At 45.1% G+C, this 20,463-nt stretch overlaps 2 protein-coding genes across 4 annotated transcripts in view; one reads left to right on the forward strand and one right to left on the reverse strand.

Moving 5' to 3' along the window:
* The window catches only part of SLC7A1 (solute carrier family 7 member 1), a 42,563-nt gene extending 32,312 nt beyond the window's left edge, over window positions 1–10,251 (forward strand). For all 3 annotated transcript variants that reach the window (XM_058826215.1, XM_058826207.1, XM_058826224.1), the window contains 2 exons: window positions 2,025–2,133; window positions 2,686–10,251. In XM_058826215.1, coding sequence (XP_058682198.1) covers window positions 2,025–2,133; window positions 2,686–2,795 — 219 coding nt within the window. In that variant the 3' untranslated portion in view covers window positions 2,796–10,251. The remainder of the gene's footprint in view (window positions 1–2,024; window positions 2,134–2,685) is intronic.
* The window catches only part of MTUS2 (microtubule associated scaffold protein 2), a 161,851-nt gene continuing 147,093 nt past the window's right edge, over window positions 5,706–20,463 (reverse strand). The window contains exons 9-14 of the mRNA XM_058826196.1: window positions 19,906–20,011; window positions 18,057–18,130; window positions 16,644–16,742; window positions 16,215–16,334; window positions 13,785–13,882; window positions 5,706–10,713 (exon numbers count right to left, since the gene is read on the reverse strand). Coding sequence (XP_058682179.1) covers window positions 10,497–10,713; window positions 13,785–13,882; window positions 16,215–16,334; window positions 16,644–16,742; window positions 18,057–18,130; window positions 19,906–20,011 — 714 coding nt within the window. The 3' untranslated portion in view covers window positions 5,706–10,496. The remainder of the gene's footprint in view (window positions 10,714–13,784; window positions 13,883–16,214; window positions 16,335–16,643; window positions 16,743–18,056; window positions 18,131–19,905; window positions 20,012–20,463) is intronic.

Below are 20,463 nucleotides of genomic sequence, written 5' to 3' on the forward strand. Positions count from 1 at the left end.
TGGCCAAATGGACATGCATATAATATAGGCATGATGTAAACTTTTCTGTCCAGGAGATGCTGGAAAGGCAGAACCTGCTGCAGAGGTGTGGCTGGAAGAGAAGGGCAGGACCCTGCATTTGAAAGTAGATGGTTATAGGACAGGGAAGAGACAGAGACTGGAGGAAAGGGGATGGTTGTGAAGGGCCACATCAGACCATGGATACAGAAGGAGAAAGAACACAAGAAGTAAACTTGTTTCTGAAGAGCTAAGGCTCTGAGAAAGTGCACTTTCATGTCCTCCTTAGTCCCCATGGAGGCTACGGGATGACCATTCTCTCTTAAACAGCCTTAAGAGTGAGGAACTTTGCTGTTTTCCTGCCCTCTCCAAGCACACCATGCTTTCTATTTTAAACACACTGGGATGGGACTTTTCTCCCCATGTAACCTTACAAGTCATGCTTTATCATATTGATTTCAGGTTAATTACAATTAATTAATGTATTACATTAATTTTGGATTATAATTCCATCCTCTAAACTGCTTTCATTTAAATTGCTCTTCAATTAAAGTTTTTCAGTAAATTCACAGATTTTAATAACTTAATACAACCAGAGCTTTCCAAGGTTGTGTTTGCAGCTCATTTTGGGGTTATGGGTCCCAAAGGTGGAAACAGAAATGTCTGGGAGCAGAAAACTTAGGAACTCTCATCTAGATCTTATTTTCTGAAAATGCTTCTGAGGAGGTCTGTTCACCTTTCACTCAGGATATTTCACCTTTTTTTCCCCTATTGGCCACTACTCTGTCCAAGAAAAACGAAGATTATACCTGTCACAGCTAAATCTGTAATCATAGCATCATGGAATCATTTAAGTTGGAAAAGACCTTTAAGATCATCAGGTCCAACTGTTAGCCCAGGACTGCCACGTCCACCTCTAAACCATTTTCCTCAGTGCCACATCTACATGTCTTTTAAACACCTCCAGGTGTGATGACTACACCACCTCCCTGGGTAGCCTGTTCCAATGCTGGACAACCTTGTTTCTTATCTCCTTGCTGTTCTTTGGGCATTTACAACCTGAATGTGATTTTTCTCCAAAATCACTCTGGAAGTCTAAGGCTGACCTATCTGTTTCCCAGTTGTTTTTCTGTATTTTTTTTAATAGGTAATTTTTCTACCTTCTCCTGTCTTCAGAGACATTACCAGTCTACCAAGAGCTCTCAGAGTTGCTTATTTAATAGTTCAGAGATCACTTCTACAAAATTTAGAAAAATACTCTTCTAATTTGTGTACCTATCCTTTTTCTCTAATGATGTGAGCAGCTACTTTACATATCTTTTTTTTTTTTTGCAAAGCTTAAATCAAGAAAGGCCCACATTTCAGCCTGTTTGTTTTTGTAAATTTCCTTTTCCGTTAGGAGTGAAGTTTGCTTTCCACTTAATTCCACCATATTCAAGAACTTTTCTATTATAATTTGCCTTGTTTGATTTTATATTTGCAGTGCTATTTTTTGTATTATTTTTGCATTTTGGTTTTGCTGTCTCATTCATCTTTGATTCTCAGGCCACTAAGGCATTCTTGGTACAGCTCTAGTCATCTCTTGCAGTATTTGCTGATATTCTTTGCTTTGGGATAATGTGCTCTCTATTGCTTCACTGCCTTGGTACCTGATGGATGAAGTTCCTCAGGTCCCTGCTCTGACATTCCCCTTACCTTCATCTCTTGGTCTTCAATAGGAGCTTGTCATGATACAGTCCTTGGTTTTTACTCTTCTCTTCTTTGCCCAGCATTTAGTATTGCCATTAAAATTTCTCTCCTGCCTCCTTCTAGACCACAAAATAAGCTTTTAAAACAGGTGAACAGCATCGTTCACATCCCCCTCCTATAGTGGACTGATGTCCTTTTGGGTTTAACCTTGCCTTTTCTCAGATCTGGCAGCTGAAGAGTTGGTAACAACCATCACTTGCCATTTACAAGGGATGTGATGTTCTTTCCTGCTCATTAATCATCCTTGTAAATGTCACATATCTCCTGTTCTTTTTCAGGTACCTTTTTTGCCCTTTCTTCCTGTTGGGAGTATTTTTGTGAATGTTTACCTCATGATGCAGCTAGATGCAGGCACATGGATTCGGTTTGCAATCTGGATGCTCCTAGGTAAGTTAGAGTGAAAAATGCTATGCTAGGTTTTAACAGTAAATTTCTTGTAGCATTCAAGGGAGGGATTCTGCACTCTGATCATCCATGGGCAACCCTGTGACTTGACTGAAGCCATTTAGCCAGCGTGTAACAAGCTTTCTTTCAAATTCAAGGGTCTTGAAGTCTTTGTGTAGACAAAACAACAGCCCATGAACCATATTATGGGTCTTGTTGCCAACAAGAAATCAGAGCATTTCATGCTGGCTGGCCTTGTGCTGCTCTCCAGGTGGTGGGGCTTGTGCTTCTGGAGCTGAAGAAGCTGAGGTGCATCCCAAGATGCTCCCAGTAGCCATGTAGATAAGGCTGAATTGTCTGAAATGCTAAAATTAGGATCCCCTTAGGGGCTGGGATAGACTGACTTTTAAAGACTGGTGCCTGTGTTAATGGCTGTTTTCCCTAAGGAAGATAGTGGCTGTCTGCTAACACTTGGGTAACTTGTGTCAGTGGCTGTGAGTTGCGGTTTCTGTTTCTTTACAGAGCTAACAGTGTCCTCTCCCTTGGCTTCCACAGGCTTTATCATCTACTTTACCTATGGAATATGGCATAGTGTGGAAGCCAGCTACGCAGCCTCAGCAGAAGTGGAGAGAAACACAGACACTGGCTCAGACAGCTGTAAATGACTGTTTGGCTTATGGGCGACTGAAAGAATGGCTGCAGTGAAAGAAACTTTGTGGTGGGCATCCCGAACCAGATGACACCTGTAATCAGTTATGCAGGAATAAGGAAGTGGAATGCAGGCCTCCCCAACTCAGTTACTGCAGCCTGCAGTTTGTTTAGCAGCACAGTTAAAAGGGACCACAAGATAAAAAGACACAACTCTGGCATATTCCCAGCAGCACTGGCAGCTCATCTGGGGCTCTTCCCTCTCTCCCTCTCCTGTTTTGTTTTTTTTCCCAGCGGTGTGTAGAAAGAGAACTGCTTCTGTGTGCAAATGCTGCTAAGAAACCAGGCCTCACAAATGTCCTTCTTTCAGTAGTCCCGGGAATTACCTCCCCACAGATATTCTACTTGATTATACATGGAGCAGATTTTGCAGTGCTACTGTCAGGCATAGGCCAGGATCCATCCTTCACCCTATATGAGCTGTACCCTCTGTATACAAACAGAAAAAAACAAAAGGTTCTCACCAAACACTATATTTCACCAGGCTAACAAAGCACCTGCAAGATTTGCCTTCTTTAAAGTATCAGGTCTTACCTTTTTTTGTTTTATTTAACTGGGTTTTTTAGCTACATGCTCACGTGCTTTAAAGCACGTCACTGCTGTGAAACATTGGCAAGGTTTGTGGTCACTGATTGTCAGGTGAGTGATTGCTTGCCAGCACACAGGTAACACCAGCAGGTGATTCTCCCAACTGTATGCTCCACAGAGGAATTTCCAACTTTAGTCAGGAAACCCTGTGGTGCAAGTACTGCAAAGGCTTGAAAACAACGGGTGTCTCCAAAGAGCAGTTCTGCCTCTTTGCCTCAGAAATCACCAGTGGTGTGGCTGTAGTGGTGGGGGTGGCCAGCAGAACTGAGCTAGCTGTGACAGAAAGTGGAGCCCTCTGTTCCTCCCCCCACATCAGTTTTGTGTGCTGGCTGCCTGGCATTAGCAACTTTGGTTTGGCATTGGTGGGTGGGGCACATTTCTGCCCTGCAAAGGGAAGCACGGGAGCATCCTCAGGGACACGAGGTTCTTACATGAGCAATGCCTGCTGTCTGCCCCCTGCCCAGGGGAAGCTGTGGTGCTGTGTACAGGCTTCTCAGTCCTGGCAGAGCCTGCAGCCCAGAAAACACCATTAAGCTCTAGGGTCTGATTTGCTGCGGGGAGCTTTCCCTTTGGGGCTGGAGATCGTCTCCAGAGCTTGCCTGTAGTGAAAGGTGGGAAACTTGGAGTTGAGACCAGAGTCTGTATTTGATTGGCAATGCCTTGGTTTGGGCTGTAAGGTGATTTTTTGTTTTAATTCTCTCTAATAGCTTTCCCTAGCCAAATTAATCCATTACCCTAAAAAGGCTTATTAAAGCACCGTGAAGGTGAGCCATGACCAAGTAATGCCATTGATCTAAATTAACACTTCAGCTTGTACTGAAAAACAAATCATAGAATTGTGGAATGGTTTGGGTTGGAAAGAGGCCTTTGAAGATCATTTGGTCCAGCTTATCTGACATCAACGGACATCTTTAACTCGATCAGGTTGCTCAAAACTCCATCTAACCTGCTCTCAAATACTTCTGGGGTCAGAGCATCCCAGATAGATGCTGCAGAAATCCCCTTTCCCGATGTGAGTGGATGCTTTCCTAGGTGTCCTTCATACTACTGCCTCTGAACACTGGACAATCTTTAATTTGTTTGTCAGCATGGCTCTTGCTGATGAAGCAACAGGCTTTTGTACCTGTCAATGAGCTGGAGAACTGAACAAACTGAACAGACCCCTGCATGACTTGCCCAGGGTCTCACCAGGCATTTGATGCAGCAGAAGGGGGAATCAGACTATCTCCTGGATTACATGGTTGGATTTTGGACCATTTCTTATGTTTCCAAGAGACTTTATAGCTTTTCTGCCTACTGAAGGGTTTTAATCTTTTAATTCTAGTACACTGGGAGGCTTTTCTTGTCAGGATTGGAATTTGAGGAAGTGAAGGCAGTGTGTTCATTGCCTCTGATGTGCACTTCAGGGTGTGTTGAGTGCACCTTCCCCCACAGAATGAAGTTGGGGGCCTGCTCCAGTCGCTGCGTCTTGACCATCCACCACGCCTTTGCTCCTTGTGCATATGCAAAGTCTTATTCAAGCAGGGAGAGACGAATATAGAAATTAAAAGCCATTAAGTTGAAGTCTATTTTTTTAAACACAGGCAAGGTCAACACACTCCACAGCTTCCCAAAAGGCACTGTAAATGTGGTGGGAGGGCAACATGATGAAAACTCAGACAGGATCAAAGTCTCATATTGTACTAAAAATATAAGGATGTTTTTCCTACCTGGCTACCAGCTTCTGTTCAATGAAAACATGAAGCTTGTGTCCTTGCCAAAGCTCATCTGTGCTGAGCAAGCCTGGTGAAAAGTCTTTCAGGAGGATGTTGTCAGGCACATTCCCAAGGTGGTATATGACCTGGTCCCTTTTTAATCCTTGTGCCAAAGCCTGAGAAGTTCTGTGGCTCTCAGCAGGAGGGCAAGGTGAAGAGGGCAGGGGATGGGATGTTGAAACTGAGTGAACTGGAACATTGGGGAGTTCAGGTGTTTGCTGATGAGCCTGAATCACTGGCAGAAATGTTTCCATTACCATATGCTACAGCATGGCACTTTAATAGAAACATTGTAGACCACAGTCACTGTTCTGGGAGCCCCAGTAATATGGGAAGCATCCTAGAAAATGAGTCCATGGAAACTCATAGCATGTGAGCCTTTGTTACATAACGCAGCTGACCAGCCCTGCTGCCAGGAGGCTTCTTTACCTTAGTGGGGTAACCCTCTAATGCAGGGGGTTTTGCTTTGTTTCCCATTCATCCCAGTTTCTGTGTACACAGAAAACACGGCAGGACCTGCTGATCTGTATGCGTCAGCCCACAGGTGCACTGGCGCACGGATTTATTATCAGGAATATATTACACTTATCTGTACATCATACTTGAAATAATACAAACTCTTCCTGTAACCATTAGCCACATAATAAACGGGACCACAGAACTCCTGCTGCATGGGAAACTGTACAGAGGCTCCTCAGAGTGTCCATGGGACACAACCACCATCAGTGCAGAGACAAAATACCTGATTTTGCACTTGATAGTTTTTCCTTTCCTCCCCCCTGCCACCACTACAAGCCTTTGCTGCTGTGCATCAACTGAGTTGACCCATCTGTGCCAGCAGTCACTGGAGTCCCAGTAGGGTGAAATGGTACCTTCCCACAATAAAAAGGAGTTTTCCATGCCCCCTGCTTGCTACTGGCTCTCCTGCCATCCCATGGCTGATACCTGCTCCCAGTGCTCTTCTCTAGAACCCCTTGGGAGCAGCTGTAGACTGGTTTTATTGCTGCTACACTCTTCTGCATTGAGTAAAGATTAACAAAATCAAACTGCTTCCTTAAAGACACAGTTATAAAACCCTTTCTCCTTAGCGCTGGCTACATTCCCTCTACTGCCAAAGGCCATCCTGTTTCTAAATGGGAAAGTCCTCACAGTGGCCATGGCGTTGGGGAAGTTTCCAGCCCTGCAAAAGCAAACACTTCCCCGTGCTTGTCTTTGAACAGGGATGGCCAAGGTGCATGGACTAGAGCTACGGCCCCATCCGTGCTGGGAATGCTGAGCTCACCTGGCATGGTTGGAACTCCCTGGCAAGAGCAGGGCTTACCAGCTTGGCGATGCATCCAGGGATCTTCATTCCCTGGGATTGGCTGCCCCATTAAGGGGCTGGTCCCTTCCTCCCACTGTCCGAGTGACCTGGGCTTTTCTTTTGCACCTACTTCAGAGGCGAAGAAAGGACAGAAGAAAAGTATAAAAAAGGAATAATCTTTTTTCTGGAAAAAAGTCTGTTTCTGGGCATGCACCAGAAGGAGCCACTCTTCACACTCCCCACAAGGACGGGTTGCTGGGTCCCTCTGGTTAGGCAGAACTTCCTGCAGCTTTGCTAGTGATTGGCCAGGCCCCAGAGGGTGTGTCAAGGAAGAATCCAGTGAGAGGCAGGATTGGGAGGCAAAAAATCAGATGGGAAAGGGACTGGCAATGATACCAAATGATGAAGGAGCTGGGTTCAGTCCCAGTTTTCCCACTGTAAAAGCCCCACTCCCAATTCACTGCTGGAAGCATCTCTTGAATATGAGTTTAAACCAACAAAGTAATAAGGAAAGCACCAGATATAAAGGGGAAAGTATGAATAAATTACAACAGGTCTGGCCAGACTGTCCTGGGTCAATAATATGCTTTAGTGCATTTAGAGTAGCATCAAGGTAACAACTCCAGTTTACATCTCAACTATTTTTACAAAGGGTAAAAAAGGAGAATCCTAGAAACTACCAACAAGTCACTGACTAATCTGATGGTGTTCTGCAGTGGTGTGACTGTGTTGGTGAGTGAGGGATGAGCAACTGATGTCATCTACCTGGACTCTGCAAGGCCTTTGACATAGTCCCACACAGCATCCTGAACTGGGGAGACATGGCTTTGATGGATAGAAGCTGGATATGGAATTGGCTGGATGGTTGCATCCAGAACAGCTCAGTGTCCAAATGGCAATCAGTAAGAAGTGGTGTCCCTCAGGGGTCAGTATTGGGACTGGTACTGTGTAATACCTTAAATGACACAGACAGTGGGGTCAAGTGCATCCACAGCAAGTTTGTGGGTTGACACCAAAGCGAGTGGTTCAGTTGGCACACTGGAAGGAGGGGATGCCATCCAGGGGAATCTGGACAGGCTTGAGAGGTGGGGGCCATATGAACATCGTGAGGTTCAACGAGACCAAATGCAAGGACCTGCACCTAGGTTGGGGCAGCCCTTGGTATGAATACAGGCTGGGGATAAAGAGACTGAGAACAGCCCCTCTGAGAAGGACTTGGAAATACTGGGGGATGAGAGGCTGGACATGAACCAGCAATGGGGTGCTCAAAGCCCAGAAAGTCAATTGTATCCTGGGCTGCATCCAAAGCAGTGTGGCCAGCAGGGAAGGGAGGGGATTCTGCCCTTCTACTCCACTCTTGTGAGACCCAACCTGGAGTACTACTTCCAGCTCTGGGGATAGAAGGGCATGGACATCTTGGAGTGGGTCTAGAGGAGGGACACAAAGGTCTTAAAGGGCTGGAGCACCACTTCTATAGAGACAGGCTGAGACACTTGGAGTTGTTCAACCTGGAGAAGAGAAGGCTCAGGGGAGATCTTTTAGCAGCCTTCCAGAACCTCAAGGGGGCCTATAAGAAAAATGGAGAGAGACTTTATACCAGGGCCTGTAGTGGTAGGACAAGGGACAACAGTTTTAAATGGAAAGAGGACAGGTTTAGATTGGACATAAGGAAGAGAAATTTTACAATGAGAGTGGTAGGATACTGGAACAGATTGCCCAGAGAAGTTTGGATTCCCCATTCCTGGAAGTGTTCAAGGGCAGGTTGGATGAAGCTCTGAACAACCTGGTCTAGTGGAAAGTGTCCCTGCCCATGGCACTGGGGACTGGACTAGATAAGTCTTAAAGTTCTCTTCTAACCCGAATCCATCCTATGAGTCTGTGATCTCACTGTATCAGAATTACTGGATTCTGATGTTCTATATTCTAATCAGAATTGGTGGAATAAGAGATGACAATGCTGTAGGTGTTGCAAATAGCTGTGCAGTTAGCAAGTATCAAAATTATTAAAGTTGTACTTGGCAAGAGGGGGCTTTGTGTGCATGTGCGTGCTAGGTATCTATCTTTCAGGTTGTACTTGCTGGACACACTAAAATCTAGCAATGCATTCCAACAGTAGTAGCTGGTGTGGCATGATCTATTCTAACAAGATGCTCAATTTACTCAGTATCACAGTACCATGCAAAAGCTGCTACAAAAATAAATTTCTCTAAAAAGGAGAAAAAAAATCATCTTTCTTTTTAACACTGTGGAACAAGCCACAGGTGCTTTGATGGTTGTTGGAGCTGTATCTAAGCTGCAGTCTGTGAATCCTGAGTATTTCCCAGGAAAGCTGAAGCACAGCTCCCACTCAAGCAAGATGGAAGGGCTGTGCAATGGCACCCCTGTGGGTGCAAGACCTGCTGGTGCCACCACACCAGGTGAGAAAGCGACCCTCCCTGCAGCACTCCTGCACCTCAGGGATTTCTTCCAGGTACTGTCGCTCTGCTAACTTTGACCCCAGTGCACAGAGCAGGCCTGCATGCAGGCTCTTTGACCTAAGCTGGGTAGAAAAGCATCCCACAGATCTCTTTGTTTTTTGAAATTATGCTCAGGGATATTTTTATCTTGTTAGCAATGCCCATGAGGGCCCTGCAGACAGCTTCACCCCAACTACTCCTCGGCCTCACCATCCCCTCAGGTGGGAGGTCACCCCAAGCCTGGGTGAACATTTTTGCTTCTAGATGGGAAAGTTAAAGGTAGTTTAGCCACTCATTTCCATGAATCTTCAAAGTGCTCTGTAACTCTGGGTAAGCTGTAGCAATGTGAAATAATGCAGATGTGTGGAAGGAAAGAAATTTTGACCTCATCTGCACCTATGAAGTTGGCTATGCTCTATTTGGCATTTGAGGTGGAAGGAAGCTAGAGCCCTAGTAAATGCCCAGGATCTCATCTTACTATTGGAAAACTCTCATCTGGCAAAGGCCAAGGATAAACAACTTACTTTCTCCTTGCTTCTGGGACTTGAAATAAAACAAAATGGACAGAAACCTACAGCCAGAGATTTTGATTGCATCCTAACCACGACAAGGTAAAACAAGGTAAGATCTGACTAGGATTGAAATAAAGACACAAAAGTTGAACCATGTTAACCAGTAACCTCTACCAAATTTGCTAAAACTCTCAGTTTTCTCATCTCTAGCCTATCTCCACTTACAATATCAATGCTAGGAGTTAAAAAGCAGTGGATGGTATGCATATATTTTCTGGTGTTCAATGCAAAGGTGATGGTTTCAAAGGCAGTACTGTCTTAGAATTTCAAATTCGCTGGTGTTCATGTTACATAGAGTACCACTTGGTGGTCACTTGGAAGGCGCTTCTACTTCGGTTTAACTTTCTTCTAGGTTGGGTATAAATATTCCTGGGAGGCTAAACAGAAATGCATTTTGTTTAGATACAAGTCTTAGGCACGAGTTAGAAAACTGCTGACTGTAATGAAAATATATCAGCACTTAGTAGTATCCAATAATATAAAAAATGTAATTCAGAACATCTGCAACTACATAGATATGTGTGTGCGTCTATATATAGGTATAAAGGTACAATACGTACATGTATATAAACACAGACACATATACAGAAATATTCACAACTTGAACTATATTTGTAACTAACCTGAAATACTGCAGCAAAAGTTCATTCTGATGAACCACTAATAGAGCATTTCCCAACTTTTGGCTCTAGCCATACTTAAAATGTTCACACATCAAACTAAACCTTTTGCTATCCTAACTTTCTGCTGTTCTAGTTCTTGGCTATCTTTTTTGCTACCCTAATCAACATGTCAGAACCAAGAGTTTCTATATGGAGACTGTAAGAGTATCCTGCCTAGTGTAAAGCTATGCAGCTACTGAACATGCTTGCAGCCATGAACCCTGGGCGCCTGTTGACGGTAGTACTTCCTTGGATGGTAACAATTTGCAGGTTGGAAATGCATAAAAGGCAGGGAGCCGTTGGCACGATTCGTTGTTGCCGATTCATCGCCTCAAGGTTCTGACTTTGGCTGGAGAGGAGTTCCCTGATGAGCAGCGATAAAAAGGAGTGGACGGTGCGGGTGGGAGTTTGACGGGGCTCACGGCATCTCCCTCCTGCAGCTTCCAGAGGAGCTCCTCGTTAGTCCTGCTGAGCTTCTTCTTCTCCTCCACTTCTTTCTCAACATATTCTTGAAGATTTGCATTCTCCTCCGACAGTTGCCTGGAGAGAGAAGCAGGACAACATGTAAGGCAGTCCAGGGCAAAGATGGTGGCATTCATGCTGCCAGGGAAAAGCAGGACATTGAGCACCTCCTCCTGCCCCTGCCCCTGCCCCTAGGGCTGCAGCTGAGCTGCAGAAGCTGTGGCACAGCTGTCCCCAGATCTTTTCACTGCTGGGTGAGAAAGTCTTCTCCACAAGTCACAGCTTCCCCCAGTGTCTGATTCTGCTTCCAGATGCACCTGTGTCTTTGCTCTACATCTCTTTGAGGCATCTCAGCTGCCAAAACTTAGGTGGGATGAGCCCCAGCCTTTCTCTCTGGCCTTGTGGCACTTGTGGAGTGTCAGAGTAAGTGCAAAAAGGGGCAGCAGTAGTTGCATCTATGATTTTTTCAACTCACTGTTACAGTATGCAAAGGAAAAGCAGTCTGGTCTTTCCATGCTCTGAATTTCAGCTGATGTCCTGCTGCAGGACATAGCTCAGCTTTGAGGCTTTCCCTCTACTCTCTAAAACATCATGAGGTTATGGGTCCTTCTCCAGCTCCTTCCTCCTTGGTCCCAAAATAGCCTCTATTCCTGGCTGCAACACTAGAGAAACTTCACCAGGAATGACCAGGGAGGTGATTCTCCCCAGAATTACCAGTACCTTAGTGGCTTTTTTGGAGCTGGGGCATGGAAATCTCCTATGGGCACCACAGCCTTAGTGAGTCTGCACCCATCAACCAGGTGACTGGTTTTGAAACAAATGGGGCAGGGCAAGTAGGCTGTGGGACCTGATCGAGATGTGTTTTGGGCATGTGCTGACAACACCTATGTCCCAAAGGATGCATGCAGGAGCACCAGGCTTCTGCAGCCCCACTATGCTTGGGCAAGAGTTGGCGCCTCATGGGATCAACCTGCGGCAGCTCTGGCAGGCACCTAACGTGATTTACTAGCAATTTAGGATTTTATAGAAATGAACAGGGAGGAACCTAACCTTCCCCTAGGTGTTTTCAGTGTTCAGCAGCAGCTGGGTGTAGATTTTGGATGCATACAAAAAATTCTGTACAACTGGTTTTCCGGGTGTAGCCTGAAGGCTGTAGCAGATGTCATGGACTGCTGGTCCACTCACCAAAAGTCTATGAGTGGGTGGGGTTGGCATTTCTGATTTAGTTTAAAAGACATTTTTTAAGAATTTCTGCTTTTTTTTAGCCTCGATTCCTACAGAAATGTAGTTCAGGTAATCAAGAATAATTCTCTTTCTTCTCCCAGTCCCCAAAAGTTCTGAACTGTGGAGCAGTGCCTAGAAGAGTTGCTTTGATCTCTTGGGTGTTGGAAATTATCATTCTTCAGACATCCCCAGTCCAAAGGACCAAAAAAATGCTGGTTGATTTGGAGGGAGGATCTGAAATGCTGGGAGATCAGATGATTTATTCAAGTGCTTGGGGAAGTCCCAGCAGGGGCTCTGTGGAGTTCCCGCATCCAAAACTGGGTCATGATCTACCTGAAAGGCTCTTGTCCTTCCCTTTGTACCTGCCCTTGTCCTTAATTGGAAGTATCTCAGTGGTGCACCCCTCACACCCCAGTGCCTCTGGGATGCCCTCCTGACGGTGCTGCAGAGACTGCCTTTGCTCTGTCTCCCCTCCCTTCTCTCACTGCTGCTGGGCTGCCACAGCCTCTCGGGCACCCAGACTGAAAGTTGGCAGAAACAGCTCTAATCCGGGGCAGCTCCCTGAGCTGGTTCACTCTGCGCTTCCCAGGCGGTGCCAGCACAACAGAAATCAGCTGGGTGGTGCCAGGAAAATGCATGCTTTAATAACTCCAGCTTTTAAGCCCTGGCTGTCCCTGTAGCTGCCCCACAGCTGTCCCCAAAAAGTCACTTGTTGAAAATTATTCTCCTTGAAGTTGACTTTCCAGGCTGACCTCAAATTCAGAATTTCTCCTAAAAGGTATTTTGGAAGGCAGTACCTACACAGTTGCAGGCAACAAGCAAAGTGCTGCAGCTGGATGCCAGCAGGGAGTGGAGGGAGGGTGCTGCTTGCCCAGCCAGAGACAGGGAGCTGCAATGCAGAGATGCCAAGCACTGAACCAGGCACCCTGGCTGCTGTCAGGCGTGGAGAGACACTGCCACTTCCAGGCCAAAATTCACCCAGCCCAAAAGCAGGTGTCTCAAACCGGTCTGGTGAACCAGACCTTAAAAATACCCAGCTTTCCTCCCCCAGCACAGAAATGCTGTAGACACCCACCTCAGACAGTGAGATGTGTACTACAGGTATTTTACAATCAGGTGAGAGAAAACATAATCCTCACCCTGACCTGAATGTTAGTACAAGCAATGCTGCCTTTTAAGAATATCTGCATGGATGGAGACAATTTCAAAAGGCTGAGTCATTCAGAAATGAGGCATGAGAAAGACAAAAACTAAAATGAGAGATGAGACACTGACAGTTAATAAAATTGGCTAAAAATTAAATTTTTGTCCCGTGGCATCGTTTCTGGATGCGATGACAGCTAGGTAGCTGCAGTGCTGGGACAAGACCAGCTCTAGTTTGTCCCTCTGGCACCCCTTCTTCCTGGCTCCAACTGCGGTCTCCAGCATTACAGCATGAGATAAACTCTGGGACAGGGGCTGTCCTACCCTGCTGTTTATCTGTCACCTAAGGAGGAGCCTTGTCACCCTTGTAACGTTGTGACATGGTTGCAAAAATGCAGTGCTGATGAACAAATCTGCCAAAGGTTAATCCTGCATGACAATGGCATCGTTAGGATGTCTTTCCTGAGATTTCTGTGTTTCACATCCTCATTACCCACTGACTAATGGGTCTCAGGGCACTGATACTGAGATCAGAACCACTGGCAAGTTTGTTCTCAGCAGCATGTCAAAATCATGGAAATACACAGACAGATATACATGGCCTTCCTTATGTTAAAGGAAGCAAACCCCAATATAAAAATATTTTTTTAATAAAACAAGCAGAGCAGAACACAAATACATTTTCAGGAGGAAATAAGTTTTTTCCCTTCTGAAGTGTCAGCCTCTGACAATTAAGACCTGGGGCCTCCTTTCAAGCTCAGATTACAAATACCAGCACAAACCTTGTTATGACAGTATTTTGCTCAATCCTGGCTCTGAGTTCTTCGTTCTGCTGTTGCAGCATGGTGATTTTTTCTTCCAGTTTTAAATTCTTTTCAACCTGCAGCAAAAGAAGGATTGTTAAGTCTGAAAGACACTCAGCACCTTATCCAAGATAATTTGTTCTTTATTAGTCTATGGAGCATCTTCTAAAATTTGAGGATAGATGGAGATGGTTTTCTTGACTTCAGCTGAGACTTTGAGATCTGACTCAGTGCACCACATCATACTGGTGAAATACCTGGGGCCATCAGCAGAGCATTGAGCAGGGGCAGAGCTGAACCAGCCCTTCCTTATAACTGAGGAGGAGGGTCTTAGTTTTTTTCAGCACAAATAGGTGTTTTCCTCAGTGGTGCCCCCACAACTTTTGTCCCCCAGGGAGCCAGCGTTACCAGACGTTAGAGAAAGTGCTGGTGACACTTGAGGAGCACCCAGCACAGAAAGTTGCCCAGCATTATGGTATGAGTGATCAGTCTAGTGATGAAGGAGGAGTGTAAGATGGGATGATGTACATTTTCCAGACATTACAGCCTGACATCCAGTCTCTAGGATTATGATTCCTCGGTTATGGAAAGGAAAGAGTCACCCACCAGGGCAGATAATGCCCAGCAGCAGCCTTAGAGTGTTGCTGCATTCTCTTGAGGTAGACTGGCCTCTGGAGACTCTTCTTACTTCTGCTGACAATGTCAGCTTAAATGACAGGCTTAAACCAGACATTTAAGTTTAAGCTGTAATTAATTGAAATGAATCCTGTCCCAAGCACAGGTAGCTTTTATTCAGCACAGTTCAAGGGCAGAGTTTGAGGACATCAGTATTAGAACATCAGTAAGATGTTTACAGGCCTGTTTCACAGCCTCAGGTGCCCTGTTTTCCCCAAGCTTTGAATTTGACATACTTTATCACCTTAGTCCTTGGTTTTCCAGCAGTTTGAATTTTGCTGAATTCAACACTTTTGAAAGAAAACAAGACAGCAGGGTAACCTTATCTCTGTGTGAGCTTGATTATTGAATTTCCCAACCTTTAATAAAGAACCAAAATATTGTGCACCGGGAATAGCAATAACTCACACTTAATGGTGGAGACATCAGTTTTAGGTTGTGTTTTCTGGTCTATTCAGGTAAATGTAAAAGATACTCATGATTCTCAGATATTCTGGTCTGTCCCAGTTTATTTTGTTAGAGCAGCACATAGATTCTGGCCCTGTTTTGAAATGTTGAGAGAGGAATCACCATCATGGGCCCTCTCTCTGCTTCTTCAATACTTCTCACAAGTAGTAGCTATGCCACCTTCATTTCCAGCCCCCCTTTCAGCTGCCAAGGAGCCAAGGCTGACCCTGTGTTTGAAATGCCCTCTTACTCCCTTGTGACACCCCAGAGAATTTGGAGATGTCCTGTAGATGTTCTGGCACTTACAAAGGTATATCTTGCAATGGAAAGCAGTTGTGCCTTTGGGCCACAGCAGACCCAGTGTTTTACTGTGATGAAGGGCAGGAACAGGACTGTGCAATTGTATGTGGTTAATGAGTAAAAGCAGCTAAATGACCAGGAATTATATAGGCTGTTGTTTGGGATTTTCTTTTTCCCAGTATTTCCAAATGCTGGCTTAGCTCCAAGAGTAGCACATTGGAAGGAGCAGAGATAATAAGCCTCAGTTGCAAAGAGGCTCTTTTCTCTACATCCACTTACTAAAGCATCTGTTCAGCAAAATAGTCATCAGAGTTCTCAAATTTCCCTGTAAATGGGAACAAATCTTGCTGAATGCTGTGCTGAACCAGCTGCCACAGCTCCCAGCTGAGGTATTGCCTCATCCTGTCTCCACACTGTATTTTACTGTCACTGAAGGTTATGCTGTACAAAATTAATCCCCTTTCCCACAGAAAATGTAATTGATGGTGAACTGGGGAGTTCTGCATTAGGGAATCCCACAAGTAAAGGATGAGAAAACAGCACAGCCTGCAGAAAAGCATTACTGGATGGCTGGAGAGACCTTTTCTAGAGTAAACCTTGCTAGGGACTGCTTGCTGAGTATTGCTAATCCACACATGACTCTATAAATGCCTGCAGGAGCAGCAGCAGGACACACCATGGCCTAATCTTCCTTCACGTGCCCTCTCCAGCCCTAAAGGCTACCTGACTCCTATAGGGGCATATGGTGCAGGCTGATGTACCCTGGACTACCACAAATTTCTCTTTCCTCCATTCTGCCTCTATCACTCACCTTGCTGTCTAACCTAACACTATGAGCAGGTGCTGTGTGAAGGAGCAATCCAGATTGAAGGATGTGAACCTCTTTGACTCTGTCTTTCCCCAGCCTCATGTGTACTTGCCTCTTTTAAGTTCATCTGTCTTTATTACCTCTATGATGTCTCCTCTGTAGGAAAAACGACAACTCACCTGTTTTTCTAGCTCCATAATCATCTTCTCCTGTTGGTGAATCTGGAGGTTCTTCATTTCCAGAACATGCTTTAAGCTCTTCAAATCTTTTTCTAAGTGTAGATATGGAGCTTGCACAATCTAGGAAATACATCAGGGATTTGGATATGTCAGCCACACATACATCTTCAGCCACAAGAGAGAGACTCCTTAATGTAACCCTGTGGTTTAGGAGAATCAGTGGTATGAAAACTACATGGACCTGGTCCTCTGGAGCCCATTTGACCCCTGATATTGTCTGCTTGACACCCCTTTGGCTAAGATTCGTGACTCTTCCTCAGAGCTCAATATTCGGGGTCTCAGCTGGGAGAGATGCTCTCCATTGAATTGGGTAATGTGTAATACTTAGATATGTATCTTGATGCCTGTATAGTTAGAATGGTCATCTACCTTCAGCTGTTCCTCGGTGTTTTTCTTCAGGGCCTCTTCAAACCGGTCTGCTTTGGCCTTAAGAGATTGATTCTGGAAGGTGAGGGTGTCTATCTGGTCCTGGAGGGGAAACACACCAATTAACACATCAACTGTGTTGTCAGCCCACTTACATTCATACTGGTCAGTCTGCACTGCCAAACTACCAGGGAAGCTAAATAAGGCTTAGGCATCCCTGTAAGGTGATATATTTTTGTGTAAGGCCACTTGAACATAGAATGGGGTATTTCACAAGCCCCAGGGAATTACAAAGTCCCTGTAACACCTATGGCTGATGCTAAATATCACCCCATCACCTTGTGCTGGATGAGAACAGACATGTCCTTCCTTGGAAGAGCTTTTTTACATCATTTATATGACATGTATTTGTGTGATCCTTAAAGTCCAAATGAGGCCAGAGATAGCTGTTTCCTCCCCCTTTCTAAGCTTCTGACATGGTAAGAAGCAGTGATGAGTTAGTGGTGTGGGATTTAAATGATCATCATTTCATCTCAGAGATGAGAAAAACCACGGAAAAACCATGTTATTTTAAGCAATCGTATTTCTGTTACCATCAAAGGCATTTCTGTCTATACAACACCTGTAAGATCCACAGTTGCTGTGAAAATGGTATTTTTACCATTCACAGTTGTGATTTCTTGTCTGGAACATTACATCAGTCCTTATTGCAAAACTGCTGACATGCCTCGAGCTGTCGCAGCAGTGCAACAATATGTGCTAGTCAGGGCATTTAAAAATTGTAATTCATCTCTGCCTGTGAAATCAAACAGGGCTTGCATTATTTGCTGTGGCATCTTTACTTGTTCACACATTTCCAAACGTAGTTTGTATCACAGGGGCGCAGTTCTGCCCTCCACGCCTTGTGATTTCTTCATCTAGGGAGTGAGAACAGCATGGAGTTTTTAGAAGGATTAGATGACTTTGACCTTGGTGTTAAGCAGTGGGATGTGGGAACTGTGATGTGCAGGGCTGACCCTGGCCATCCACAGCCTGGCTGCACAGGGCTCCCCCTTCTGAGCCCTGGGGATGCCAGCTGGGGGATACCATGCAGAGCAGGTGATGCTCACAGCCACTGCAGGTGCCAGAGTCCTCTCCATCAAGCAGGGAAGAACAGCAGGGTCAAAGACATTTCTTTCTTTATCCAGATGCTTTTAAGTCCCTTTAAGTTTTCTCTCTCTTGTGAACCAGCCAAGGAGGAGGAAAAATCCTGAGGGTTTGCTGCTCTATCCCGGTTTGGACAGGCAGAGCACAAGAGGTACCAGAGCGGGTAAGAGGCAGCAGCCTGGTGTGCTGGCAGCAGGCAGTGTGTCCGGGGCTGCCCCACCAGCTGCTCCCCAGCACCATTACAGGGTGGGAAATAAAGAAACTGCTAACCTGGAGTGACAGACGCAGCTTTTCAAAAGTCTCTTCTAGTTGTGCCTTTTCCAGTTTGTGAGCAGTATTCAGTTCTGGAGAAGTGACACAGACATGACGTTACTGAGTGAAGTCCAGCAAACCAGAGCAAACGTGTTGTGAACCAAGAGTAATTTGGGATGCAGTTTTAGGACATGGATATGGAACAGGAAACTGGTAGCAATATGCTCTGTGACCTTAGGTAAATTATTCTGAAAATCAGAATTTCCTGATCTTCCACTGTTTGCGGATACTTCTGTTTCTATGTGACTAGATTCTGATTTTCCAGAACTGCTCAGAATTCTCAGTTCCCAGGCACTCTGATCTGAAGAGGGTTAGTCTGACAATGGGACATTTGACAGTTCAGAGTGACTATCTCTAGATCAAAGGATTTTAAATTGGATACATTTAAAAGCTTGGGTTGCAATTTCTTTGGGGGGATAGAGAGGAGGGCCACCACCTGAGATGCAAAAATGCAAACAACAGTGCTTCTCCTCAGGCTGTGGTAGATGAGCTAAGAGGTTTATTCCAGTAGTGAGACAGGGAAGACAAAAAACTTGATTAAAGGTTTTTCTGCTAGAATAACACCCTGGGCGTACTAATAACCAAAATTTCAATAAACAAAGTGAAATAAAGTTTAATCTCTAAAGCAATGGCATAAAATCATCATTAATTGCAGTAGTAGCAGCTTTTTAGTATGCGGGCACTGTATTTTTTGTGTTTTCTCCCGCAAGGCCACGGGTTCTGCCCCTTAAGCCCTGCTCAGCAGCCACAGTCACAGCAGCGATGGTTCCATCGCTCCAGCGCCGGGCTCGCTCGCCCGCAGCGGCTGCAGTGCCTTTTCCAGGCACAGGAGGGCATCTCAGACCCGCACCAGGAGCAGGCAGCTCAAACTTTGCCCACCAGACCCTTGATGAACTGCGACCGAATTTTATCATCAGAAAGTACTAAAAAAAACCGGAGATATGAGAATATTCTCAAGCAAGAATCAGTTTTTTACTTATTTCTTTTCAAAATCGCATATGTTAATTTACAAATGCTGTGCTAGATACCTTCTCTGTCCACAAGGGAGGGGAATAGACTGTTCTCAGTTCACATTATGCTCTGGACCTTGTCTCTAATTGACACAATACAGAGCTAAGCAATATGGCTTGGTCTGGGAAACGTGGGAAAACCTACTAGAGATATTTAAAATTTAGAAAAAATTAGGGAGATTGTACAGATGACTGTTTAATATCAGCTAAAACATGCAGTAAGGTTTATGTTTAGACACTCATCTGGCAGAGAGGGAAGAGGTCTGTCTGCAGCATCAATCCTGTGGCCAAACAGTAACAACAAAATAAAGGTAGCAGTGCTGAGATGCAGATTTGTACCAGTGAGAGGCTTTGGTCTGTTCAGCATGGCCAGACATTTACTACTGGAAATAATGAGTCTTGTTTTTAGAAGCACTGTGAGTATTTAAGCATCTAAATTCAGAGATATCCCGAGATATATCTATCCTCCTGAGCATCTGAGGATTAGGCTCTTGAAAAAGCATGTGTGCGAAGTGATGTGGAATTCGGATTCTATTTTCAGCAACACATAGAGAAAGCCTTATCTTTGACCCAGAGACCCCCCCCTTCAGATAATCTCAGGTCAAAGTGAGATGCTGCAGACTGCAGACATCTCTCCCTCTGCCCTAGTATGAACCTGGTGGTCCACCCCACATGAAAGCACTAGACCAACACAAATTTTCTGTGGAATCTGCTCTGGAGGAAGAAGCACAGTGTCACTACAGCATTAATTCCTGCTCTGGAACAGCTGTGTAGCTGTTGTGTTGTCTTTGGCTTACCTTGAATCTTGCAGTCATTCTCATCCTGCAGTACTGTAATGGCCACTATGTGGTTGTTTTCCAACTGTGACATTGCAGCTTCATGTACAGCTGTGAGATCTTCCACCTGTTCCAACAACATGGACACATGGTTAGACAGGCTGTGGCACACTGACAAGCCACTGCTGGAGAGCTCCAGTGAGTGGGAAACAGCAAAGGGATCTACTGAATGTGACACTCCCAGCACCTGAGCCAGTTTTGTCACATGGATACCTTGAGTGGTAGCGTGTAGTCACTGCTGATGGTGTTTTTGTTCTTTTAATTTAATGGTGATGAAGAGGTACATAAGAAAGCAAAAGGTGAAAAAGCCCTTAGGTAGACATTAAATGCTCATTAAATGTTCAGAAGTCTCGACAGTCCATTAATCTAAGTTACAATAATGACCACACAGCCCATGGCCATCATGGGAGCGAGGAGTGCAGCTGGAAGAGGGTTGTGGGCACCCTATGGGTTTGGGACTCCTTCAGTACATTGCTTGTTACTAGACTTGGCTAAAGGCAAAGTAAGATCCCTAATGAT

The sequence above is a fragment of the Poecile atricapillus genome, chromosome 1, assembly GCF_030490865.1.
Source record: "Poecile atricapillus isolate bPoeAtr1 chromosome 1, bPoeAtr1.hap1, whole genome shotgun sequence".
Classification (NCBI taxonomy): Eukaryota; Metazoa; Chordata; class Aves; order Passeriformes; family Paridae; genus Poecile; species Poecile atricapillus.